At 54.8% G+C, this 26,501-nt stretch overlaps 2 protein-coding genes across 3 annotated transcripts; one reads left to right on the top strand and one right to left on the bottom strand.

The window, feature by feature from the left end:
* The first annotated feature begins 345 nt into the window (after positions 1-345).
* Positions 346-5,524, top strand: LENG1 (leukocyte receptor cluster member 1). The gene is made up of 4 exons (XM_004381886.2): positions 346-562; positions 2,180-2,359; positions 4,265-4,527; positions 5,308-5,524. The coding sequence occupies exons 1-4, from the start codon at positions 431-433 to the stop codon at positions 5,522-5,524; spliced, it is 792 nt and encodes a 263-aa protein (XP_004381943.1). The 5' UTR covers positions 346-430.
* A 41-nt stretch (positions 5,525-5,565) lies between these two features.
* CNOT3 (CCR4-NOT transcription complex subunit 3) lies at positions 5,566-26,501 on the bottom strand. Of its 2 annotated transcripts, XM_004381742.1 has the most exons (18): positions 26,230-26,501; positions 20,598-20,672; positions 20,418-20,485; positions 20,086-20,160; positions 19,848-19,937; positions 19,520-19,648; positions 19,320-19,415; positions 17,962-18,181; positions 17,737-17,870; positions 17,151-17,207; positions 15,220-15,607; positions 15,010-15,133; positions 13,874-14,072; positions 8,884-8,983; positions 8,590-8,788; positions 8,077-8,209; positions 7,295-7,420; positions 5,566-5,975 (listed from the first exon to the last, which is right to left on the bottom strand). In XM_004381742.1, the coding sequence occupies exons 2-18, from the start codon at positions 20,620-20,622 to the stop codon at positions 5,877-5,879; spliced, it is 2,262 nt and encodes a 753-aa protein (XP_004381799.1). In that variant the 5' UTR covers positions 20,623-20,672; positions 26,230-26,501; the 3' UTR covers positions 5,566-5,876. The 2 variants fall into 2 exon arrangements, with proteins under 2 accessions (XP_004381799.1, XP_023592095.1); XM_023736327.1 differs by lacking the exon at positions 5,566-5,975 and having other exon boundaries at positions 7,197-7,420; positions 7,995-8,209; positions 26,230-26,439.

The raw sequence follows: 26,501 nt of genomic DNA, 5'->3' as shown, positions 1-26,501 counted from the left end.
TAATGGGTTTTGGTCTTTGGCTTGAAGGCTGCTGAGCGCTCTTTGAAACCTGTCTCTTGAAACCGGGCAGGGGTACAGACTGGGATGCGCCAATCCAATGTATAGGAATTTGTGATGGTGTCGTACGCTTTTCCGCAGACTTGACGGGCGTGACAGCCAATCGGCGGCCGCTTCAGCAGCGCTGGGGGTGGGGCCACTCATGACTGACTCAGAACCCTGATAAAAGGCAGTTGCTAGGCCCTACCACGCACGGATTTGAGGTGATGCGTGGACGACCCAGCCAATCACCTCTCGCTACAGGCCTAGAGGGGGCGTGCCGATTACCCCGAGACCAGTCTGTGGCCGCGGCTGGGACAACAGAGCGGGAGCATACTCTCGCCAATCGAAGTGCTAGAGGCGGGTCTGACAGTTCGAGGACGGTTACGGCGCCATGAATATCTTGCCCAAGAAGAGCTGGCACGTCCGGAACAAGGATAATGTGGCCCGCGTACGGCGCGACGAGGCCCAGGCCCGGGAGGAGGAGAAAGAGCGGGAGCGGAGAGCGCTGCTCGCTCAGCAAGAGGTAAGCCTGAGCCCGAGCGGGCGGGGTTCCAGGGGCCGAGCCCGGAAGCGGAGTGGCGCGCAGTCGCAGTGTGCCCCGGGTGTAATCATGGCTCAGGCTCTGATCTTGCACCTGGGGACGTGCCTCTGCAGAGCCGCTCAGCTCACCTGTGCCTACCTCCACGAAACCTCCCGACCCCACCCTCGTCTCGGCTTCCTCCACGGATGCGTGCCAAGTGCCCAGAGCAGTGCTTGGCACAGAGTAGATAATGAGCCTTTGCGTGATCGAAAAGGAACTGTGATCACTTTTTAGTTTGCCTGCACATCCTATAGAGTCGCTATGAATCAGAATTGACTGGACGGCAACGGGTTGGGTTTTTGCACAACCTTCAGATTTATTGGGCTCCTAAGGAGCCCTTGTGGCTAGTGGTTTAGTCATCGGTCGCTAACCGAAAAGTTGGAGGTTGGAACCCACCAGCGGCTTCGCGGGGGAAAGACCTGGCGATCTGCTTTCTTAAAGATTTCAAAACCAGAAAACCCACTGCCGTCGAGTCAATTCTGACTCATAGCGACCCTACAGGACAGAGTAGAACTGTCCCACAGGGTTTCCAAGGCTGTAATCTTTACCGCAGACTGTCTTTCTCCTGCAGAGTTGCTGGTGGGTTGGAACCGCCCACCTTTTGGTTAGCAACTGAGTGCTTAACCACTGCGCCAGTATGGCTCCTTTCCGTAAAGATTAAAGTTTATGGGGCAGTTACTCTGTCACATGGGGTCGCCATGAATCAGAATCGACTCGATGGTGACTGAACAGCAACAAACAAAAACAACCTGTTTGCTATACACCTGTGTCCCTCTGCTAATCTGATCCTCAATATTGGCTGTAAGTGGTACTCTTCTGGGCTCTTTTATTATTCACATTATCAGTAGAAATTGCACGTCTGACTGGAGGGAGTGACTTGGGGCCATGCCTGAAATTCAGATTGCCTGTCCTAATGTAGGAGCCCTCATGGCGCAGTGGGTGAGAGCTCAGCTGCTAACCAAAAGAAGAGCAGTTCACATCCACCAGCTGCTCCTTGGAAACCCTATGGGGCAGTTCTACTCTGTTCTGTAGGGTCACTATGAGTCAGAATTGAGTCACTGGCAATGGGTTTAGTTTGCTTTTGGCCCTAATACAAAGGAGCCCTGGTGGCGCTGTTAAAGCGCTCACCTGCCAACCTAAAGGTCCGCAGTTTGAACCCACCAAGCTGCTCCACGAGAGGAAGATGTGGCAGTTCTACTCTGTCCTGTAGGGTCGCTGAGTCGGAATTGACTCAAGGGCATTGGGTTTGGTTTGGTGTTTTTGGTCTTAATACAGGGTTTGGCTGCCTTTGTAGTTATTTTTGTTGTTTTACTTGATTGGGAACCCCTCTGGTTTAGGCCAGGGATCCCCTCCAAGCCAATCTTGATGATCCATGGATTACTATTTGAAAGGCAGTTTATAAATCGAAGGCATTTCCTCACCCCAGGCTAGGGCAGGGGCCTCTTCCGGCTCCCAGTGCCCCGGGCACCACGGACTGTGATGTTCTGTGGTCCACACCAGACTTTCAGCCCCTTGAGTCACCTCTAGGTTCTGAATGCCTACAACATCCCCTTCTCCCAGGCCCGCACAGAATTCCTACGCAAGAAAGCCAGGCACCAGAACTCGCGATCTGCACTTGAAGCAGTGGAGGCGGGAGCCCCAAGTCCTGGCCCCGTGGACCTGTTTCGAGAGCTGCTAGAAGAAGGGAAAGGGGTGACCAGAAGCAATAAAGAGTACGAGGAGGAAAAGCGACAGGAGAAAGTAAGGGGGCCTCGCCAATGGGGCTTAAGGGGGGCACTTGGGTGTGACTAACAGGAGTGTGCGGATACGGTGGGGATTAAATGAGCAAACATAACTTAGAACAGGACCAGAACAGCACCCAAGAAGTGCTAGCTATGGCTATCCAGGCACCCACAGGATTTGGCTAGTCACCCCACATATGGAGTTCGTGGGTGGTGCAAACGCTCGACTACTAACTGAAAGGTTGGTGGTTTGAACCCACCCAGAGGTGCCTCAGAAGACAGGCCTGGTGATCTGCTTCCAAAAGATCACAGCCTCGAAAACCCTATGGAGCAGTTCTACTCTGCACACATGGTGTCACCCTGAGTTAGAACTGACTTGAAGGCAACTAACAACAGCCCAGCTATGGGGCTGCTAAGTGCAAACCGCTCAGGTCTCCATCCTGAGGTCAAGACCCTACAGGGGCAAGGGAGAATGAAGAAAACCAAAGACACAAGGAAAGATTAATCCAAAGGACTAATGAACCACAACTACGACAGCCTCCACCAGACTGAGCCTAGAACAACTAGGTGGTGCCTGGCTACCACCACCGACTGGTCTGACAGGGATCACAATAGAGGGTCCCAGTCAGAACTAGAGAAAAGGGTAGAACAAAATTCAAACTCTCAAAAAGGGACCAGACTTACGGGTCTGACAGAGACTGGAGAAACCTCAAGAGTATGGCTCCTGGACACCCTTTTAACTCAGTACTGAAGTCACTCATAAGGTTCACCCTTCAGCCAAAGATTAGACAGGCCCATAAAACAGTAATACACAGTAGCTTAACCATGTAGATGAGACTAAATGGGCATACAGGGGCGAGGACGGGAAGACAGGAGCGGGACAGGAAAGCTGGACGAATGGAAATGGGGAACCCAAGGTTGAAAAGGGGAGAGTGTTGACACATGGCAGGGTCAGCAACCAGTGTCACAAAATATGTGTATTGTTTAATGAGAAACTAATTTGCTCTGTAAACCTGTACCTAAAGCACAATTTTAAAAAAAAAAAAACCCTACAGGGATGTGGGGTGTGTCAAGTGGTAAGTGGTGGTGGTAATTTGCTGGTCCATCTTCTTACCCTCTTGTTGCCTTTCCCACAAATTCCTAGCAGGTATGGGGGCATTCTTGGGAAGTGTCTGGCTTCCCTCTCATTCTTGACCACCCTCCTCCTGACTGGTATACCCGCCAGGCAGGGCTTTTCAAGGGGCAGCACCACTCCCTGTGCGGGCCCTCCTGACCTTCACAGTGACGGCGTGGGTGCTGGGGCTGGAGGTCCTCATGAGATGAGCTGCAGTGCACAGAATGGTCCTGTACAACTAAGCTGTCCCAGCCATGAAGCCAAGAGCCCCCCAACTTCCAAAACACTGCTTGGTGTGTCCATCAGCTCATCCTATGGGCTCTGCCTTTCAGATACTGCTTTAACTGGAGTCCTACCATTTTTCACCTCCTCCCTGCACCCCCACCCCCACCTGCCCCCTCATTTGGAAGCTGCAGCAGCCTGCCTGGTCTCAAGTTCCCATTCCTACCCACTCCTGCTGAGACATTTTTAAAATGTTAATCAGACAGGCACTCATCTGCTCCCAGGGATTCCTATCACACTTGAACATGGCCTCAATCACTCCTCTGCCTTCAACCCTAAAGTGTCCTTCACCCTCACCATCCCCTTTCCTCACTGTTGGTTACTGCCATCACCAGGGTCTGTTACACCCCAGCCCTGGTGTAGCTGGCTCGTGAGGCCCTCAGTGCGTTTGCTGAGTGACTGACTGCCCCCCAGGACCTTGGGCTCTCAGGGCAGGGCCCCCTGAGGGCATACCTGCTTGACACCCCCCCTCCCCAGACATCCTGAGTGGCTGTAATCATCTCTCCCGTGTTTCTCTGGCCCCTCCAGGAGAGGCAGGAGAAAGCGCTGGGCATCCTGACGTACCTGGGCCAGAGTGCTGCGGAAGCCCAGACACAACCCCCATGGTACCAGCTCCCCCCGGGCCGAGGGGCCTCCCCACCCCGCCTAGGTCCCGATGAGAAGATCAAGAGACATCTGGACCCTCTGCGGGAGATGCAGAAGCACTTGGGGAAGAAGAGGCAGCAAAGCGGGGACAAGGGCAGGCCCAGCAGAAAGGAGAAGAAGGGGTCTGAGAAACAGCGGCCAAAGGAGTAAGCAGGAAGGCTCCTTCCAGAGCTGGCTGGGCAGAAGGGCACTGGGTTGGCTGGTGAGAGCAGTTCTCCAAGTGGCCTCGGACCCTTTTGGGGATGGGGTGGGAAGGTCTGTGAAGTCACATTTATTTTCATAACGACAGTTGCCTTTTCCATGCTCCCTCTCATGTGCACAGTGGAGGCTTCCAGAGGCTACATGACATGTCATTGCTCTGTTGGTTGATGGGACATATGCTTGTGTTCTCAAAATCTGTTTTCATATCTAATGTGATAAATGTTAATATGAGCCACACAAACAAGAGCCCTTAGGGGTCATTAGTTTAAGAATGTAATGGGGTCCTGAGACCAGAGTTTGAGAACTGCGGTTACAGCAAGCCAGGCTGTGTCCCACATGTCAGGCCCCACATGTAGAGGGGTGCACTGACTACAGTTTGTTTCTACAAAAGGGGAACTGAGGCCCAGAGAGGGCCAGGGAGTTGCTCAGGGTCAGATATCAAAGTTAGCAGTGGGTTTCTTGAGTTGGAGGGAAACCTGCTTTTGAAAGCTGAGGAGGACAGAAGCCAAAGGAGGGAGGGCACAGACATGTGCCCAGGAGGGAGGCTGGCCTGCTGATCCTGGAATTGGTCTGCTTCCTCCCAGCAGGCTTTAGGAGATGAGATCGGGGGGCATGTTAGGAGAAAGCAAGGGGTTTGAGGTGGCTGCCCCTCACCTGAAAAGAGGTGGGAGGGGTAGGCCCTCCTGGGGCCACTCAGCCTGCTGACCTGACTCCTCTGCCCCCAGGCCCCCATCACTGGACCAGCTTCGAGCGGAACGTCTCCAGCGGGAAGCAGCTGAGAGGGCCCGGGCAGAGGACCTGCTGGCCCGGGTCCGAGGCAGAGCCCCCCAAGAGGACCCACCAGAGGAGGAGACAGACGAGCGGCGGCGGCGCTACAACTCCCAGTTCCACCCCAAGCTGGCCCGGCGCCCCTGCCAGCAGGATGCCCAGCCCTCCCACTGACTTGTGCCGGGACAAGGCCCCAAGTCTCTGTTCCTGAGGGGTACAGGAGAGGCCGCCGCCGCTGCCAGCCGTCATATAAAACTATTTATTCATAAATATTTTCCAAAATGAAAATAGGTTTACCAAAAAATGTCCCTCACTGGGGAGGGGAGGAGGGGGCAGCCCTCGCCCCCAAGCCCCCAGGGTGGGGCTGAGAGGAAGAGAAGACCTCCTGGCCCCCTCCCTGCTTCCTGGGGGAGGGAGCTGCCCCGTGGGGTGGGGGGGCTCCCCCAATCTTCCAGGGCAGGGCCCTCACCTAGGCAGGGGGATCAGCATGCGTGGGGTAGGGGTTGGGCTCAGGGAGGGGCCGGTGTCACTGGAGGTCCCGGTCCTCCAGGTAGCGGTATTCGAAGGTGAAGCCTTCCTTCTTCCGCTGGCCCCACTTCTCGTAGTCGAAGTAGATGTAGGTGCCCTGGCCAGGGGAGAAGGTGGTCAGTGAAGGGACAGGGAAGGGAGGCAGCTCTCAGGGCTGGGGTCTGCCAAGCACACATGCCTGGCTTGTTCCATCCTTACCACTATGCCCACTTTAGAGAGAAACTGAGCGAGGCCTCACAACAGAGCTGGCGCTCTGCCCCAGGGGTGCTGAGAAGCACTGCTGCTCTTCCTTCACAAGGCTGCAGCTTTGAGCACCCATTGCATGCCAAGTGCGCGACGTGTTCTATCATCTTGTGAGAAGCTTTGGGGGAGTGGGCTATCAATACCCCGTCCTAAAGACTGGAAGAGGCCCAGAGTCTAAACGCAAGCACCCTCCAGGGACATCTTATTGGTGATGGAGGGGTGAGCATTTCTGAATGGCCAGGTGCCCTGAAGTACATTGACTGGAGGGCTGTTTTGGACCAAGCCAGGATGGGACAGCCTGTAGTTAACACTGGAGGGGATGCAATGGGGAAGGGCTGGGCTCCAAATGGATCACTGTCTGAAGTGCCTCAAAAAATTGCCCCCTGAAGGAGTGGGGTTGGTGGGGGGCAGGGGGAGAGAGGAGTTCTCTAGGACAAGGACAACACCTCATTCTACACACTCTCTTCCAAGGGGGCTTGGCATCCGGTAAATATTTGGTGGGAACAAAATGTTGTGGAACACACCAACTGAAAGTAATTTGAATATTAACAGAATACGTCTGTAACATTTAACTTTGTAGCAGGCACCACTAAGTACTTCACACGTTATTAATTCATTTAATCCTCGTCACAGCTGCATAAGGTAGGTCCTCTTACCCCCATTTTTACAGAGGAGGAAATTTGGACAGGTTCAAGTGACTTGCTCAAGGTCACCAGCTAAGCTGGACTCAAACCCAGGTGTCTGGCTCCAGCATATTTTGAGAGAAGTGGGAGGTTTCAATCAATCATTAGAACATGAGATGGTCATTTAAGAAAACAGCTTCCCCACCGAGTATCTGTGGACACGGGTGACGTGGGGTAAAAAACACCACAGGGTCAGAGAACCCCAGCCATACCACAGAGAAGGGGATGCAGTGGAGGCATTAGGCTGATGGTTCTGGGAAGGCTTACTCTGAGGAACTGGCATTAAAGCTAAGACCTAAAGGACGGCTAGGAGTTGGATGATCAGAGCTTTCCAGGCACAGTGGGTGGCCTGAGGGAGAAGGACCTTAGGGAGCTGGAGGACCTGAGTTGCTGAGGAGGGTGGAGAAGGAGGGAGACAGGGCCTGGAGTCAGGTGTGAAGTGTGGACCTGGCCTGATGACAACTTCAGGGGGACAGGGAGGGCCTGTCACCTGTTCAAACTCATCCGTGATGGTCTTGGGCTCCTCGTGCCGCTGGAACCACATCATGTACTTGGTGTGGAATCGCCAGGACTGCTTCTTTAGGGCCTTGGCTGCCAGGTACTGTGCCTTAGTGCCCTGGGGAGGAAGAGTGGAGGGAGTGTCAGGGGGCCCTCAAACCAAGGGACAGAACGGGGGCAGGGTGGGCATCAGAGTTGGACCCAGGCCCCCGCCTCAGACCAGGGTTGGGCTGGACCATCCAACTGGAGCTGGGGCTGGGGGCACAGAACATACCAATGCTGACCAGGAGAAGGAAAGTGAGACAGGAGTGGAGATGGCTTTCAGAGAAGCTTTGAGAAGGAAGAGAAACTAATGTGCTGAGAGCTGACAGGAGGCAAAGAAAGTCCTCGAGTCAGCATGAGGGTGAAGGTTACTCATCACTCACTGGGGTCATGAGGAGGTTGGATGGTTCCCTGATGGAGGCCTGAGAACGTGCCAGTGAGCACAGCCTGGACTACAGGGACCTGCCCAAGTGGGGAAGGGACTGTGGACATATCTAAGCGGGGCTCCCTGACTCCTGTGCTGCATAGGCCAGCCTGGCTGGGAGGCCAATCTGAACTGGAAATGGGGTAGGGACAGATGTGGTCTGGGGGGCCCAGGACTGGGGGACGGGAAGGGGGTGCGGTTCCGGTGGCCGCAGTGGGGCACCCACCTCACCCCTCCAGCCCGAGGGGGGACGGCGGCGGTGGCGGCGAAGCCGGGGGGCGCGAGGCTGCCCCAGGGCCCTGCTGTACCTCCAGATAGTAGAAGATGAAGAAGAGCGTCTCAGTCGACAGGCGCTGGTAGAACTCCACAGTGTCCGAGTGCGGGGGCGGCATCTGGTGGTGGTAGGGGGGCGTTGGACATGGGTTCCGGGGGAGGTACTGCCTGTGGGGTAACATTCGAGGGTGTCAGCACCAGCTGCCTGTGGCTCCTGACCTCAGGGGTGTCAAGGTCCACCCACTGTCTTGATTGCCCAACACTCAGGTGCAGGATTCCGACAGGACACCCTAGACCTACGGGCTCGTGCCCACACCTCTCACAGATCAAGGGGGGACTTCTGGGGCTCCTCATCATCCCACCTCCTCTGGAGAACCTGTACCAGGTGCCCAACCCCCTGGGTCCCAGTCTACTACCACAGGCTCAGCACCTGGTCTTAATGCCAACAAAACCAGCAACCTTTACCTCAGCGCCTGGCACCTGATCCCCAGCCACGCCTCCTCCCTCCACCTCAGGTCCTGGCCCCCAGTCCCCCTTGGGCCCCTCACCGGATGCGCTCGGAGTCAGAAGGGTGGGGCATGTGGTGCCAGGCGGCCTCTTCCATGGCCTGCTGGTAGAGCTGCTCCTTGGTGAGGGGCACAGGCCCCAAGGGACACACGCCCAGGGACAGTGGGATGTTCACCTCCGACAGCTGCAGAGGTGGCTGGGCTGAGGCTGGCGGGGCCGATGTACTGCTCAGGATGATGTCTGTGGGGAGGCAGGGCCAGACCCCTCAGTGGTGAGACCAGCCTGGGGCCCACCCCTCCATGTTGGCCTGCCCTCCACTACCCCCAGACCCTCACCTCGCTCTGTCAGGTGCAGCGTTGGCACAGGGTCCTCGATGCCAGAGCTGATGGCTGCCCGCTCTGCCATGGACTTCAAGGAGCTCAGAGGCTCGGGCGCCTGCAGGGAGAAGAGGTGCCTAGGCTGAGGCCCTGAGTAGAGAACTGGGCTCCGGGAGTAGGCACAGAGCCTGGCACCCTGCCTGTGTTGGCGGGAGAGTACCCAGAGGACCCATCAGAAAAGGCCATTGGATGTCAAATGTAAAATGCCCACATCCTGAGTTCTCCTTCTTAGGCTCTGCACATAGGAGAACTTTCAGTGCAACACTGTGATGAGGGAAAAAACCCGGAACAACTAAGTGTCCCTCAATAAAGGAATGCCTGGGGAGTGTGGACTCTCAGGGAGACTGTGCAGCGACTTTGAAAACAGAGGTTCATGATATTCCCCAGGGAAAGGAATTAAACATCAGAGTGTGTGCAGCGTGCCCATCTGTTAGGTGATGCGGCCCCAGCATACATTCCTCCTCCAAGCACCGCATGCTTGGATTCTAACTTCTTTGCCTTTGACACAGGTATGGGGGCACAGGGGTGACAGGCTTCCCTCTGTCTCTGTACCAAGTCCCATCAGTAAATAAGCAGTTGCCCCTCTAGCCCCTGAATTCAAACCCCCTTTCACAGTTAAGCAGTCAGAGCAGGCTTCTGTTCCTTCTGGTCAAGGCAGCCTCACACGAACGCGAGTTCAGGGGCGGCTCCCTGTCCACCATAACCTAGGGTAGTCATCCCTCATCCCCCACAGCCCTGTTATCATTTGTCCACTCACTGTCAAATCTCTCTTGAAGGAACCACACCCTTCGCCTCACCCCAGCCCTGAACCCTTTTCTCCCACTCAGACCTCCGAACACACCACCCTCCCTCCCTCCACTGTCCTCATCATTGGGTAGTTAATCATCTTCCAAAGGAGCCTGGTGATGTTGTTTGGTGCTGTCCAGTCAGTTCTGACTCATAGCAAATATGTACAACAGAAAGAAACAATGCCTAGTCCTGTGCCATCCTCAGTGCTTAAGCCCACTGTTGCAGCCACTGTGTCAATCCCTTTCATTGAGGGTCTCCCTCTTTTTCACTGACCCTCTACTTTACCAAGCACGATGTCCTTCTCCAGGGACTGGTCCCTCCTGATAACATGTCCAAATATGTGAGACAAAATCTTGCCATCCTTACTTCTAAGGAGCATTCTGGCTGTACTTCGTCGAAAACAGATTTGTTTGTTCTTCTGGTGGTCCATGGTATATTCAATATTCTCTACCAACACCATAATTCAAAGGCGTCAATACTTCTTCGATCTTCTTTATTCATTATCCAGCCTTCGCATGCATATGAGGCAATTGAAAACACCATGGCTTGAGTCAGGCACACCTTAGTCCTTAAAGTGACATCTTTGCTTTTTAATACTTTATAGAGGTCTTTTGCAGCAGATTTGCCCAATACAATGCATCATTTGATTTCTTGACTGCTGCTTCCATGGGCGTTGATTGTGGATCCAAGTAAAATGAAATCCTTGACAACTTCAATCTTTTCTCTGTTTATGATGATGTTGCTTATTGGTCCAGTTGTGAGGATTTTTGTATTATTTAAGGTGTAATCCATACTGAGACTATAGTCTTTGATCTTCATCAATAAGTGCTTCAAGTCCTTCTCACTTTCAGCAAGCAAGGTTGTGTCACCTGCATATCACAGGTTGTTAATGAGTCTTCCTCCAATCTTGATGCCTCATTCTTCTTCATAGAGTCCAGCTTCTCTGATTATTTGCTCGGCGTACTGATGGTGTAAATATGAGGAAAGGATACAACCATGATGCAAACTTCCTAATTTTAAACCACGGAGTGTCCTCTTGTTCTATCTGAACGACTGCCTCTTGATATATGTACATACAGGTTCCTCATGAGCACAATTAAGCATTCTGGAATTCCCATTCTTCCCAATGTTATTCATAATTTGTTATGATCCACGGTCAAATGCCTTTGCAGAGTCAATAAAACGCACGTAAACATTTTTCTAGTATTCTCTGCTTCAGCCAGGATCCATCTGACATCAGCAATGATATCCCTCATTCCACATCCTCTTCTGAATCGGGCTTGAATTTCTGGCAGTTCCCTGTTGATGTACTGCTGCAGCCGCTTTTAAATAATCTTTAGCAAAATTTTACTTGAGTGTGATATTAATGATACTATTTGATAATTTCCGCATCTGTTGGATCACCTTTCTTTGGTATGGGCACAAATATGGTAGCTGTCTTCCAAATTTAGAAAAGTGAGCATTTCCACTGCTGCATCCGTTTGTTGAAACATCTCAATTTGTATTCCATCAATTCCTGGAGCCTTATTTTTTGCCAATGCCTTCAGTGCAGCTTGGACTTCTTCCTTCAGTCCCATTGGTTCTTGATCATATGCTACCTTCTGAAATGGCTGAATGTTAACCAATCTTTTCGGTACAGTGACTCTGTATATTCCTTCTTTTTTTTAAGCTTCCTGGGTGGTTTAATATTTTCCCCATAGAATCCTTCAATATTCACCTCGAGGCTTGAATTTTCTCTACAGTTCTTTCAGCTTGAGAACGCCGAGCATGTTCTTCCCTTTCGGTTTTCTAAGTCTTCACACATTTCATTATAATGCTTTACTTTGTCTTCTCAAGCTGCCCTTTGAAATCTTCTGTTCAGCTCTTTTACTTTATCATTTCTTCTTTTTGCTTTAGCTACTCTACATTCAAGAGCAAGTTTCACAATCTCTTCTGACATCTGTTTTCATCTTTTCTTTCTTTCCTGTCTTTTTAATGATCTCTTGCTTTCTTCATGCATGATGTCCTTGATGTCATCCCACAACTCGTGTGGTCTTCAATCATTAGTGTTCAACGCGTCAAATCTATTCTTGAGATGGACTCTAAATTCAGGTAGAATGTACTCAAGGTCATACTTTGACTCTCGTGGACTTGTTCTAATTTTCTTCAGCTTCAACTTGAACTTGCATAGGAGCAACTGGTCTGTTCCACAGTTGGTCCTGGCCTTGTTCTGACTGATATTGAGCTTTTCCATCGTCTCCTTCCACAGATGTAGTCAATTTGATTCCTGTGTGTTCCATCTGGTGAGGTCCATGTGTATAGTCGCCATTTATGTTGGTGAAAAAAGGTATTTGCAATGAAGACATCACTGGTCTTGCAAAATTCTATCATGTGACCTCGGTGTCGTTTCTATCACAAGGCTGTATTTTCCAACTACCAATCCTCCTTCTTTGTTTCTAACTTTCCCGTTCTAATCACACTAATTATTAATGCATCTTGATTGCATGTTTGATCAACTTCAGACTGCAGAAGTTGGTATAAATCTTCGATTTCCTCATCTTTGGCATAAGTGGTTGGTGTGTAAATCTGAATAACAGTCATATTAACCAGTCTTCCTTGTAGGTGTATGGATATTATCCTATCATTGACAGTGCTGTACTTCAGGATAAATCTTGAAATGTTCTTTTTGACAATGAATGCAATCCCATTCCTCTTCAAGTTGTCATTCCCGGCATAGCAGACCATACGATTGGCCTATTCAAAATGGCCAATACCAGTCCATTTCAGCTTACTATTGCCAAGGATACCGATGTTTATGCATTTAATCTCATTTTTGATGACTTCGAATTTTCCTAGATTCAGACTTCGTACATTCCACATTCCAATTATTAATGGATGTTTGCAGCTGTTTCTCCTCATTTTGAGTTGTGCCACGTCAACAAATGAAAGTCCCAAAAGCTTGACTCATCCAGGTTATGAAGGTTGACTCTACTTTGAGGAGTCAGCTCTTCCTTAGTCGTATTTTGAGTGCCTTCCAACCTGAGGGGCTCAACTTTCGGCACTGTTATCAATGTTCCACTGCTATTCGTAAGGTTTTCACTGGCTAATTGTTTCAGAAGTAGACCGCCAGGTCCTTCTTCCGAGTCTGTCTTAGTCTGGAAGCTCAGGTGAAACTTGTCTACCATGGGTGACCTTGCTGGTATTTGAAGTAACAGTGGCATAGATTCCAGCATCACAGCAACACACAAGCCACCACAGTATGACAAACTGACAGACATGTGGGGTAGAAGCCTAGGTGTAGGTAAAACAGAGATGATGCCCAATTTCCAGATGATGACACTCAGGTGCAGAAAGGTCAGTGTGTGCCCAGAGTATGCTCAAACCAGGACACCTGGCTGCAGAGCGAGTACTCCCTCTGCCTCCCCACATACAGGCTGTGGTGAGAACCTATAGCTCAAGACCTCGATGCACACCACCACCTCACAGCCAGCCCATGAGCCCTCCTGCAGGGTGGACACCTGTCTCCCTCTCTCTGTTGAACTCCTGCCTAGCCGTCCACCTGCCCACTCAGATCCCAGGCCCCTTCCCTGATTACCAGCAGAGAGTGAGGGCGGAGATGCTCCTAAGCGAGTCCTGAGCAGTCACTGCAACATGTGCGGTCACAGTCTATTTCCCCACCCATGGACAAGCTTCCTGAAGGAAGGAACTAGACTGTCCTGGCCCAGAGCAAACTTCAACAAGTCTTTGCTCAGCTAAAGTGGTTTCTTACAAGGGAAAAGGAGGGCAGCAGGCTAGACGATGGTCCAGTGCCTTATGAGGAGAAACGGGGACAGAGACCAGGGGTTGAGAGGAGGAGAGACATGAAGACCGAAACCCAGAAAGAGCAAGTGAAAATACCCATTAAGAAAGTGCGAGAAATGTAGGGAAGCAGTGACAGACCACAAGAAAAAGAGAGCCCCAAAGATCAGGGTGTGACTAAGCACAGAAAGACCCAGAGGAAGAGCAAGCGCAGGAAAGGGACAGAAAGCTAGAGAAACAGAGACTCTGCAGAGGCTTGAAAAAACGGGACAGAAAACACCAGTGCTGGGACAACAGGGCCTGGACACCAAGGTGGATGCGTCCGAGAGGGCGAGGAAAGGAGCAGGCTTGGGGCCCAGGGGGGAGCACATGGAGAGCTCACCTTGATCTCCGGGGCTGTGCTGAACTGCGGGGGCCCATTGAGTAGTGCCCCTGCTGCCTTGGCCTCACTGAAGCTGGGCGTTGGGGAGCTGGGGGGATTCACAGGTAGTGGCACCAGGAGGCTGGGTCCCCCGGCGTTGTTCCCTGAGCCTGGGGCCACACCCCCAGCCCCCGTTGGAGCTGCCACACTGGGTTCCTTTCTGAGGACAGAGAAGGGGGTGCTGAGATGAGGCCAAGAGTAGAGAGGTGTGGGCAGACAGAGGGAGGAGTCAGAGAGAGGAGAGATCGAGAAGGTGGGATCTGGAGGACAGGCCGAGGGCACTGATGCAGGCCATGGAGGTGGGCATGAAGTGAGGCAGCATGCTGCAACATCCCGGGGGCAGAGCAGACCCCAGGCTTAGGAGTCACTGCTTATCAGTGCTGCGAGGCGGGAGCAAGGCTGCTCAGGATGCTCCCACAGAAGACCACACAAGTGACTAGTAGATAAAAGGGAGAACGCCTCTTTGGATTGTTTAGCAGGGAATAGACAGGCCCTGGGGAAGGGTCTGTGGAAGAGGAAGGCAGGTGTAGGAAGTGAATGTTCCAATCACAAACACAAGCACGCTGCTCAAAGGGGATGGAAGTCAGACGCTTTCCCTGGGGCAGCCTGACGAGAGCCCGGGAGGAGGCCGGCCAGGAGACGGCCTTCCTTCATCCCTTAAGGAGACCAGACCTCTTAGGGCACTGTTCTGGGGATGAGAGACAGGCTTGGAGGGGTGGCGGGGGAGTGGAAGGAGGCCTTTGGGCTGTTGCACTTTGGAAGGCAGACACTGAACACGTGGAACGGTAGCTGCAGTGGGGTTGAGCGTGGGCAATGGGGGAGAAGGGAGAGAAATAGAAGCTCCTGTGGAAAACGGGCAGTCGGAGCATATTCCAGGAGGGATGCACAGTGGGTGTGCAGGGAGAGGAGGGAAATCCTAATTAGAAGAGGAAATACTTCAGGACATTCCAGAGAGCAAAGTTGGGGATGGATGCAGCAAATGTCCCAGGTGGGAAGAAGTAGTGCACAGGCTTAGCCAAGGCGGCAGACCAGCAAGGGGCAGGTGGTATCTGTGAGATGTGGGAGTGGAAGGAGGTCTGGGTGGCCGAGTCACTCACGAGGTGCTGGGAGGTGGGTTGTGGGGGCCGGAGGGGGGACCCAGAGCCTGGCTGTTGGTGCTGCTGCCCCCACTGCTGCTCAGAGCCACCTCTGCTGGGCTGTCTGCCACCACGGAGCTGTAACCTGGGGCAGGAGGAGGGGAAGAGAAGGGGCTGTGGGCTGCTGTCCCGGTCTCCCCTCCTGCCCCACGCCCCCATCTCCCTACTCACTGGTGGCGCCATTCTGCTTGCCAGCACCTCCAGCTCCGCTGCTGTTACTGCTGCTGTTGCTCCCTCCTCCTCCTCCTCCACCACCGCCTCCCCCGCCAGGCTGGACGCTGGGTGGCCGGGGCTGGGCTGCGCTGGGCCCACTGGGGGCTGGTGGGGCCACAGCCTGGGCGTAGGGAGCGGGGGTGCCCGAGTTGTGGCTGGGAGCTGGACTGGCCTTGGATCCCAGGGCACTTGAGGGTGCTGCTGGGGTAGGGGCCCCGTTGTTGCCAGGGGTGGTGCTCAGGGTAGAGGTGGCAGGTGGGGGGCCAGAGGAGTAGCTGGGCGGCACAGCTGGGGACTGAGGGTGCTGGTTGCTGTGGACAGGCTTGGAGCCGTTTTTGGCTGGAGACTAGATGGGAGAGAGAAGAGGGTCAGGACACCCCACTCTGGATGGGCAGATCTCTCACACACTTCGCCCCCCGACCCAGCTCAGGTTCTGTCTTCACCATACTCGCCTCCTCACTGTCCCACTGCTGCCCTCGCCCTCCTGGCTCCACTCACTGCCATCATGCTGACAACACTCCAATCTATTCCCGGCCACACCCAGATCCCCAAGTCCTCCCTGGATACTTCCCCACGGGTGTCCCACCAGGATGGGGCATACCATTTGTGTCACTGGTAAGAGAACAGTGGGAAAAACCTGTCTGTCCAATGACGGGATGAGGTGGAAACATCTAAACGTCTATCAATACGAAATTAGCTGGGACAAACCAAGCGTCCAACAGCAAAGACTTGAACGTCCTCAATACAAGATTAGCTGGGGCAACCTACATGTCTACAGGTAGAATGAAAAATATCTGAAAAACTGAAACTCTCAATGTCATGCGAAGGGTCACAAAAGCAACTTGTGGGACCACAAATTACCAGCACTCCACAAAGCAGTGCAGGGGACACAGACACAGTCAACTGCACCATCACCGCATTCCAGCTACAACCTGCTCTTGGCGACTCCTGGCCACCCCACCGGCATCTTGCCCTCACTGCCCACCACATGGGACCCTAGATCAACTCCTTCCCGGGGCTCCAGCTTGGTTGTGGGGACCTGGGAGAATGCAGAGTTAAGCCAGGCACCGGGAGCCCCTGGCCCGAGCCCCTGCCTCTTTCCCAGATGCCCTGCTTACGCTGCCTCTCCCCTCACTGCTCCTGACTGAGGACAACTCCCTGCCCCCAGTCTCAGCAAGGCCCACCCCAGGGCCTCCCTGTCAGGGCTGCCTACACGCTAGCCCACGGAGCAGCTTCGGGTCCCCTGTACTCCTGCTTCACTTGCCCTCCTCCTGTGGCAGCACATTCACAGTGCGCTCCTAACAGCAGAGTTCCAGGAGCAATGCTAAGAGATGCTGTGCGCTGTCTGCCGTTCGTGGAATGTGGCAATGCCCATTAGCACAGCAAAGGCCCCGAGAAGTCCCCAAGAACAGAAACCTGTTGGGTGTTCCTAACGTAGTATTTCTCAGCCTCGTCTGACCCTTTCAGAGCTAGTCCACAGCGTCAACACTCCTCGGCCCGAAGATTCGACGTCTGTCACAACAAGGCCCCGGGCCCCCAAAAACCCTGCCGGCAGTCTCGATACCTCCACATTTTACCCCAGGACTCTTGCTTTCCTACCTGCCATGCCTCTCCCTGGAGTATTCACCGTTCCCTGCTTTCTTCTCTAAAATCCAGCACACAGGCTGCCTCTGAGCACCATTTCCTGACTGCCATCCTGGCCAGGGTGGTGCCCGGTGTCACCCCCTGTACTGGTGTCTGCCAGGCTCTCCCTCCAGAGCAGACATTGACCCTTAGCCCACCTCTGTACTCCCAAGATCTAGTGCACTGCCTGGTACTTGGCCCTGATCCACCTTGGGGAGCATGTGAATAAAGAGGCAGACACCCGTCACATCCAGTCTCTGACCCACCTGGCTGACCTCACTGTCTGTCGATCTGCCCCTCTTCTTGTCGTCCTCGGAGTTTTCCTGAGGGGAAGACGAGTCAGAAGCCCATATGAGCTCTGGGCCCTACACACAAACGTAAATCTCCAAGCCGCCTGGGATCTAGACCAGGCGCTGACCACAACCCTGGGGCTCTGCCTTACTGCAGACTAAGACTGGACCTCCTCTGAGAACCCACCAAGTCCTGCTTCTGCTGTCCCAGTCTCCCAAGAGCCAGCCACCCACCGCCCAACTCTAAGAACCCAGGAACCTGCCGTCCTTATGGGAACCAGCCCCTAGACACCCACCCCAAGGCACCCAGAGCCCAGCCTCCTTCAGGCACCAAGCAGGGGCCTCTCCCACAGCATACACCAAGGACCCAGCTCACAAAGTTAGAGGCCTCAGTCCCCTTAAGGCCTGGACAGATCCCTAGGCTCCTGTGTCCTCAATGACCCTACCCAGGCTACTCCTGAGAGACCCCGCTTCCATCCTCTTGACTTCCAGCACCCTCTCAGGAAACCAGACGCCCACTCCCTGGGCTCGGGGGACCCCGGATGCAGACACCCAGCCTCACCGTGGTGCAGTTGGCTGGGCTGGGCGGGATGGGCGAACTAGAGGTGGTTGAGGTGGGCGTGCTGCTTGACTGGTTGAAGACCTCATCCTCCATGTGGCTGTGGCTGGGTGGGGAGGTGGCGACCAGCGCCTGTGCTGTGGGGCAGCAGAGGGGCAGGCTCAGCAGGCTCTGATGCCCTCCGCCAGCCCTACCCCCTGTGCCCACAGGCCAGCCGTGGGGCCTCACGAATGTCCTCGAGGTCCAGGTCGTCGTAGAGGAACTCGTTCTCCTCGAAGTCAGGGTACTGGGAGGAGTCGACGTAGTACTCGACATCGTCCTTGATCTTGCGGATGGCGTCGACAAGGATGGAATCGTTGTCTAGCATGCGCAGGATGGTCTCCAGCATGCGCACATGATAGCGGTGCTTTTCAATGTGCCGCTTCAAGCCCTCGATCCGGTCCTGCTTCTGCTGGCGAGCCCAGGGCCAGGCTCAGGGGTGGCCCGGCGCATGCCCCGGCCCTCCTGCCCCCACAGAACCTGTCCTCAGTCCCAGACCCCCATGAGACCCAGAGGCCCCGCACCAGCCCCTCCCAGCTCGGGGAAGCATGGAGGCTGCCTGCCCTCTGACCCCTGTGGGAACCCCATCTCAGGCCTGGACACCTCGGGGATCCAACAGCTCCCACCCCAGGCCCCCTGTGGCTTCAGAAAGCCCAGAGTCTACTTGGGCCCCTGGGACCCTCTGAAAGACTCAGAGATCCTGGCGCCAGCCCACCACACAGCCCCTGTCGTCCCAGCTGCTCTGCTCGTCCCCCCAACAGCTCTGACCACCCTCTGGGATAAAGATACAGCCCCGCACCCTGCCACGCTCCAAAAGTAACAACAACCAACCCCATTTGTGGGGAGCTTGATGTTCATCATCATGATAATCATCATCATCAGGACCACCCTCCATCCCATCCATAGGGAACCCCAGATTCCAAAGCCCAGTCCCTAGGCTCTCTAGAAACCTGACTCTCCCCTTTCCAAGACCCCCCCCTACAACTTCCTTTAGTATTTGACATTTTAGTCCCAATTCCAAATCCCCTCTCTCTTCAAGGAGAGAGCCCAGGATTCCAAACCCCTCAGTCTCAGACATCCAACTCTGATGGCACAGCTCCCAGCTCCCTAGCTACCCCCCCAGCTTCCCTGAGGACCAGCTCTGATCCCTGTTTCCTGTGCCAACAAGTAGATACAGCTTGGATCCCCATGAACTCAAATCCTACGATCCTGGAGTTTTAGAATCTGGGCCTTAGAATCACGGCCTTCAGTGCTGTGGGACTCTTTGGGTCTCACACTTGCTCTGAGGCCCAAATTGGTCTCAGTGCCTTCCTCCCAAACCAGTCCTCTTCTCGAAGTCCCCACCACTCACACAGACACCAAGGCTAGACCCCTGAGGTTGTCTCGCATCCACCTGCCCCATTCCTAGGCAGCTGCGAAGTCCTGCCAGTTCCGCATCCACTACTCTAACTCCCCACTGCTGCACCCCAGGGATCCAGACCCCACTCCCGCAGCTCACCAGCCCATTGCCATCCTCCACCTCAGGTGCCGGGGCTCCCCCCACTCACATCCTTGTCGCCCTTCTTCTTGCGTGTCTGCACCGACAGGGACTCCACCTCACTCTCAAACTGGTCCACCTGCATGTTTAGGGTGTCGATGGTGTTCTAGGAGACAGGGGAGACAAAGTCAGCCCAGAGCCTCTCCGTGTCTTGGGTGGGGGCAGGGCAAAGCCCCCAGCGCTCACCTCCTCTTTTCAACCCCAGCTCACCGTGAGCCACTGGCCGACCTCTTCCTTCTCCTTCTGGGCGGGGTCCACCTTCTGCGCCAGACCCAGGCCCTCCTTGCTGTAAGCTTTGGTTTTGGTCTCTCGTTCCACCACCTTGAACCGTTCCATTTGCTGTGGAGAGGGCAGTTGGCAGGAGAGGCGCTGACTACAGGACAACAAAGGCTCAAACGTGAACCTGTGGCCCCCCCTTTCGGGCTCTGAGTGCCTACTGATCCTTAGGCATGGAGACCCTCCTCCTCCTCCCGGGACTTCTAGGGGACCCAGGAATCAGGCCACCTTCTCCTCAAGGGACCCACACTCTGGGGCCTACCGTCTCAATGAGCTTGCGGTTGTCTATGAGCTGCCTCTTGTCCTTGATCTCGTTGGACGCTACCCATGTTTTGATCTGGTCCCTCAGCCGCTGCAGACAGGAACAGCAGGAAAGTCAGACAGCCTCAAGACCTAGAAATTGAGGCCCCAGCTCCCGCCTCTCCAGGGACCCAGTCGTCCACTCCCACTGTCCCCTCTGCCCTCGGGACACAGATGTCCGGCCTCCCCAGCACCCTCACTTGTAGCTTCTTAATCTCCTTCTTTAGGTCAGCCTCATACTTTTCTTTCTGGTTCGCGTTGGCTGCATTGTGGAGCTGAGGGGTGAAGAGAATGCAGGAGTCAGCATGGCAGTGGCGGTCCTAGTACCTGTGCCAGTGGGGGGCTTGCCACCCTCCTCCATGAGCATGGGGCCTTCGGACCCAGCTCTCCTGATCCACCTCAGAGTGCTCTTATTTGGTCCTTAGCACTTGGACATGCAGCCCCTCTCCCTGGCTGACACCCAGAAATCCTGAACCTCCTCCCACACACTCCTCCCTGGAGACCCAGATTCCTAAAACCCCAGCCTCTGTACCTTCTGCCAAATATCCTCGAACTGCTCCACGCCCTCGGACACCTTCTTGAGGCAGCGATCAATCTCACCTAGCCAGGGGGAAAGGAAGGCTTTTAAAGTTCTGCCAAGGCAGCAGGCATTTAATGAAGAGTTCAGACAAGAGAGCATGTGTGGGTACACAGGCAATGCGCAGTCCAGTACCTTGGAGTTTGCGCTTGTCCGCCATCTTCCCTGCCCTACAGATGCACTCTCTTCATACTCTCTTGGAGACGGACACTGCTGGGGGAGATTGGGAACAAACACACAGTTATTCCCTGGCCAGGCCGATCCCAGAGACGTGGATGTGGTCGGGAATGGCCAGGGAATAACTGTGCAGGTGGGACGGTAAGGGAGGACGCATCTCCTATCTGACCAGAGACCAGACCCACAATGACCCAGCCCAGGCTCTGGCCTGCAGGGGGACTCGAGAGCCTTACTGAAACAAAGTTATATCCCTTTTGTGTGCCTCTGACCCAGGAAGTGGAAAATTCCTAAAGCATGGAGTACCTTATCCCCAGAAGTCACACTCAAAAGGCTATTTCAGAGTAGGAAACAGTCACACAGCACACAGCTGACTGCTGGGCATGAAGGCATGAGACCTGAAGCTCACCCTTCCTGTGCAGAGAGGATTTCAGCGCTGGGAGAGGTGACCCCCTCAGACCAGTCAGGAGACAAGAGCAGGGACACCTCATGGAAAACGGCCTGAGTGTGTGTACAGATGACCTGTGGAAAGGGCCGGCAGGCAGGGCGACAGGAGATGCCTACAGCTCTTAGGAGTTGAGACCACCCACACAGACAGACAGGATCTTAGCCTCCACGAAGGCCGTGCCAGAGCAGGATCCTTAAACCAGGAGAAGGTAACACTCTTAACCCAAAGAGGCCGACATCAAGGCAAGCTGGCAATCTGGAGTCAGCTGGCCCCAGGGAGGGCCAGGAGAAGATCTACCTCTGACAAAGATAAGAGGGCAGAAGGGTGACTGGGTGGGAGGGAGCTGATCTGCATTCACAAAGAAATTCCATATCAAATGAATTGGTAACTTAGACTCAAGAAAACAGAAACCAGAGTGGCAAATGCCCAACACTGAGTGAGGAACTCCCCACCCTAAAGGAAGCTACATGCAACTCAGACGGGCCTGGCAGTCAAGGAGAGTTGAGCTGCTGGGAGCTGGCAGCCACACCTCAGGCCCCCCCAACCCCTGCCGACACCCACACCAGGGGGGAGCTGCAGGGAGCTGTAGGAGGGAGGGTCATGCTATGAGGACTCCGCAGCTGCCAGAACAGGTTCCTACCACAGAGGAGCTCCTGTGGATCCACGGAGCCCCTACTCTACAGGCACAGAGTAACACTGAACTGCCAAGGCTGAAGCATCCCTACACTAACGGCAGAGCCTGAACACACCCAGAAGGAAGTCAGACCAAAAGGGGTCCCCACCCAGGGAGAAGGTACCATCTCTGAACAGTCTTGTCCAACACAACAAATGTCGTATATCTGTGCTGTCCAATCTGGTAGCCACTGGCTACATGGGGCTACCGAACACTTGTAATGTGGCTAGTGCAACTGACAAACTGAATCTTTACTTTAATTAATTAAAACTTAAATCACCACATGACTACTAACTACTGTATAGGGCAGCACGACAGACCAAGCTTTACAACAAAAGGCCCACAAACGGTGGGAAATGTACCTTAACTCCAGGGAGGTTGTACCCCACCCTCCGATAGGGATCTATTCCAGGTGGTGGCGGGCAGGGGTGGAACCTTAGACTCACACCAAATAAAAAACCAAATCCATTGCCGAGTCGATTCTGACTCACAGCCACCCTACAGGACACAGTAGAATTGCCCCACAGGGTTTCCAAGGCTGCAATCTTTATGGAAGTAGACTGCCACATCTTTCTCTCACAGAGTGGCTAGTGGGTTCGAACTGCAGACCTTGTGGTTAGCAGCCCAGCGCTTAACTACTGCACCTTCAGAGCTCCTTAGCTTACACTCAAGGGAACTTAAATCTCCTCAGTAAAGGGTACGACAAAAAAAAAAAAAAAAAAGGCAGCACCCCCATATGGGGTCAGCCAACATGCCCTACTTGGGGCCCAATCCTGAGATGAGGAAAATACCAGCTCCAGGAAGGCAATGTGGCTGGACACCAGGATCCAGGAGGCAGTTCCACAGAGGGGACACCAACTGAGGTGGGGCCTGGATGCCAGCACTGAGGGGTGCTCCCATATTCCCTTTAGAGAAAGGCTACTTCCTGCATGGGGGAAACAGCAACACTAAAGAGCTTATTCTCCTTCCCTCTACTCCAGGAGCCCAGTGTAGCGTCAGAGCTGGGGGTCTAGCTCAGAGCAAGAAGATGCCTTACGGTTTATACCCCGAGGCAAAGAGCTCTACACCTCAGTCTCCACAGTGAAGGAAGGGGTCAGGAAACCTAGCCTGGGGGGGAGCTATCCCCCCATAGACAGGTGACCACCACCCTATGGGGGCAAATGAAGGAGTCAGAAGTGAGGCGCCAGGGGAATAAGGGCCCTAGCCCCAGGAGGTGATGTTTGAGACAGAAAGTCTGATATCAAAGTGGGCAACAACTTAGGCCTGGAGAAGATCATGCCAAAAGGAGTCACTGATGTGGGGTTAAGGCAACTCCTCCACAGAGAAGCGGGGAGAACTGTAGGCCTGGGGCATCATCTCCCCCAGAGTGGCTGGGTCCTTCAGTGGGCAGGAGCCTTAGCCATAGAGAAGGCAACATCCCCCAAGAGAAAAACCCCACATCAAGAGGGTGCTTGTACCTTAGACCCCCACGGCAAAGGACCAGGGAGAAAGGAAGATGGAGCATGAGAGCATGAGTCTTGAAGGAGACCTTCTACCACATAAGAGCCCTCCCCACTCTGGGGACTGACCATGATCCTCCGAGAGAAGGTCACTGTAACTGGGGCCAGTCTGAGGGGGTAGGCACCTCAGGCACAGGACAGCTAGTACTCTCACAGTGAGGGGCCGTAAACAGACACGGCAGGATCAGGCACTCGGCCCAGGAGGAGCTTTAACCAAGAGGAGGCCTTTGTCTAAGAGACAGACACATCACACTAGTGAGGAACCCACACTGACGAAGTGCGATGGGATGAGCAGCACACCAGATCCACAGGAGTCAACAATGCTTACAACAAGGGGGCAAAACTAAGACAGAAGGGCCCCCAAAACTTCACCTCAGGGGAGATGACACTGTCACACAAAGAGGGCTGCCAAGGAGTATGGCAGGGAGGGCAGAAGGCTTAGCCCTGAGTAGAAACACAGGCAGCTCTTAATCCTGGGCACTGTCATGTGTCTGTACAGAAAGGCTTGGTTCCATGGGGTGAGGCGCCTTAGATTCAGGGAGCTATACCTCCACAGCAAGGAGCTACTAATGGAGTAGGCACAGCTTTGACTGGGAAGTGAGGTCAGAGGGCAAGCCTTAGCCCTGGAGGCAGGTGATGCTGCCACATGGAAGGAAGCCGATAATGGAAAGTGGGGCATTAGGCACTGGGGTGGAGGTCTGCTCTCCGCACCGAGAGGCCTCCTATCAAGGGTGGGGGGGCTGGCTGCACCTGAGCAGTCCTTGGTTCCAGAGAATGGGACAACAGTGGGGTCTGTTCCCAAGTCTCAGGTACCTCACACCCCCACAGCAAGGAACCTTCACCTTAGGAGAGGGCAGAGCCTACGTCCCACAGAGATATCACAAGGAGGGGGAGGAAGAGCATCAGCCCTGGGCACCTATGCTAGACCAGGGTCCTTAGCTCCACAGTAGGGGGGACACACGGAGGTATGGGCACCTTGAATCCAGAAGAGGGGTTGTTACCAACACCAAGAAGGCAGGAACCTTATCCGTGGGGAAGGCAACACCAAAAAAATGTTTCTTACTCTGAAGAAAAAGCACAACCCCAGACAGAAAGCCCATACCCCACAATACAGGAACCCATGTTTGGGAAGCCTCATGCTCCTATGGGGACCAGCAGGGTGGGGGTGTGAGCCAAGACGGTTTCTCTGTGCCACCAAAAAGTTTACACACCCACAGATGAGGGACTGACACTAATACCGTGCAGGTGGGGGATCCTGGGCCCTGGAGAGATTACACCCCAAAGAAGGGACTGATGTGGAAGGGAGTAGAAGCCTCAGACCTAAGGGAGGCTACAGTTCATATGAGATGAGATGCCAAAAAACCCATATCACAAGGGCAGGAGCAGTCCTCCTAGGGGAAGTGACAGCCCCTGAACTAGGTAGGTGCTACTTAGAAAACGGAGTGCTTGCGCTGCCCACAACAGGCGAACACAAACAACATCAAGTGGGGGTTTGGGATATTTCACCAAGACAGGAGCAGGTACCTGCGGGGAGCTAAAGAGCACCACCCTCCCATACCTCCCCTGCAGTAGAGGTGACATTACGAGAAGGCCCACCCTGAAACAGGCAGACGAGAGAGGCCAAGTCTTTGGGACCCAGGCAAGCTCACGTCAGCAAAGTCAGGGGCAGAAGGCACCAAGGCCAAAGGGGTGAGACCTGTGACCTCAGGTAACAGAGAAGAGTCCTGAAACCCAAGAAAAAGTCATGCTCCTCCCAAAAGAAAGCCCCAGGCTCTGATATGTAAAAGTCTCAGCTCCAAGGAACTTTTCACAGCAAAAAGGAAGAGCTACAGGCTAAGAGCTGAAAACTTCTGAGCGTGGGAGGGAGGTAAGTCCAACCACAAGGAGCTGGGCTCTTCCATCCAGGGGGGTTTATCCCCCCCAGATCTCCAAAGAGGACCTCCATCAGATACCAAGGGGAACTGGAACCTTAGATGGGGGGTGCGGTGTCATATTCCGGAGATGGCATCAATGGTAGGAGGGGCGCAAAAGAGAGTCCCCCCAACAGAAGGGTACTTGGGTTGGACCGGGATGAAGGTAGGCACCCCAGCCCAGAGATGCCCCCCACCCCCCAAAAAAAGACACTGAGGCCAAGAGGGGCAGAACCCGACCCCAAGCAGGTAGGCACCCGAGCCTCTCCCCAAAGGAAGCCCCGGGCTCAGGAATATAGAAGCCTCAGCGCTAAGGGACTTTCTCAGTGCAAAGAAACAGCTACAGACTAAGAAATAGAAACTTTGAGCGTGGAAGGGAGGTTAAGTCAACTACAGGGAGGTGGGCTCGTCGATCCAGGTGGGGTTATCCCCCAGATCGCCAAAGAGGCTGCCCCATTAGATACTAAGAGGAAGCTGGAAGCTACTTAGACCTAAGTGGGGAGGGTCATACTCCAGAGACGGCATCAATGGTAGGAGCGGCGTGGAAGGGGGAGTCCTCCAACAGAGGGGTCCTCGGGCTGGACGGCTGGCACCCAAGCCCCAGCCCGGCGATGACCCCCAACAGAAGGCAATGATGCCGAGGAGGGCAGACCCTGACCCCGACGGGGCGGGCACCTGAGCCCAGGAGCGCCGACATCCTTCCAGAAGGAGCCAATACCAACAGGGAGACGGGCGGGCGCCGCACACGGGAGGGCGCACCACTCGCACCCCGACCGAGGGGCCCGACACGGATGCCACGCGGGGCAGGGACGGAGCCCGGGTCGCGGGAACGGCCCGGAGCGCGGTCGAGGGGCGTGAAGACAGGAGGAGGGAAGGGCAGGGGCCCGCGCACTGAGGAGACGGCCGGCGCTAAAGCCGCGACGGACGCCTCCTGCGGCAGCGGGGGCATGTCGCGACAGGCGGCGCTGTCGCCAGGGCGGGAGGCCGCGGGGACGGCAGGCGAAAGCGCCGGGGGAGAGGAGGGGAATAAGGGGTCTGGCCCAGTCGAGCCTGACGCTCTCACCACAGGAGCTGGCGCCGCCGCTGAGGACTGTATCGCGACAGGCGGGGGAGGCGAGCGCCCGCCGCCTTTTTCTCGCGCCCCAGGCCCGGGCGCTATCGCGATAGCGGCGCGAGGCGGAAGTGGGGTGGGGTAAGTGGGCCCAGGGTTGTCTGACGACGGGGTCGGGGCTCAAGGGAGGCCGCGGCGTCTGCCGATGGCTCCGCGGAAGCTGACCGGGCCCGGTCCAAGATGGCGGCGGCGGAGGAGGCCTCCCCTCCTCTCTTCTCGTCTCT

The sequence above is a fragment of the Trichechus manatus genome, unplaced genomic scaffold, assembly GCF_000243295.1.
Source record: "Trichechus manatus latirostris isolate Lorelei unplaced genomic scaffold, TriManLat1.0 scaffold00087, whole genome shotgun sequence".
Taxonomy (NCBI): domain Eukaryota; kingdom Metazoa; phylum Chordata; class Mammalia; order Sirenia; family Trichechidae; genus Trichechus; species Trichechus manatus.
Note: the sequence above shows the minus strand (reverse complement) of the source record. Positions and strands in the feature narration are given on the sequence as shown.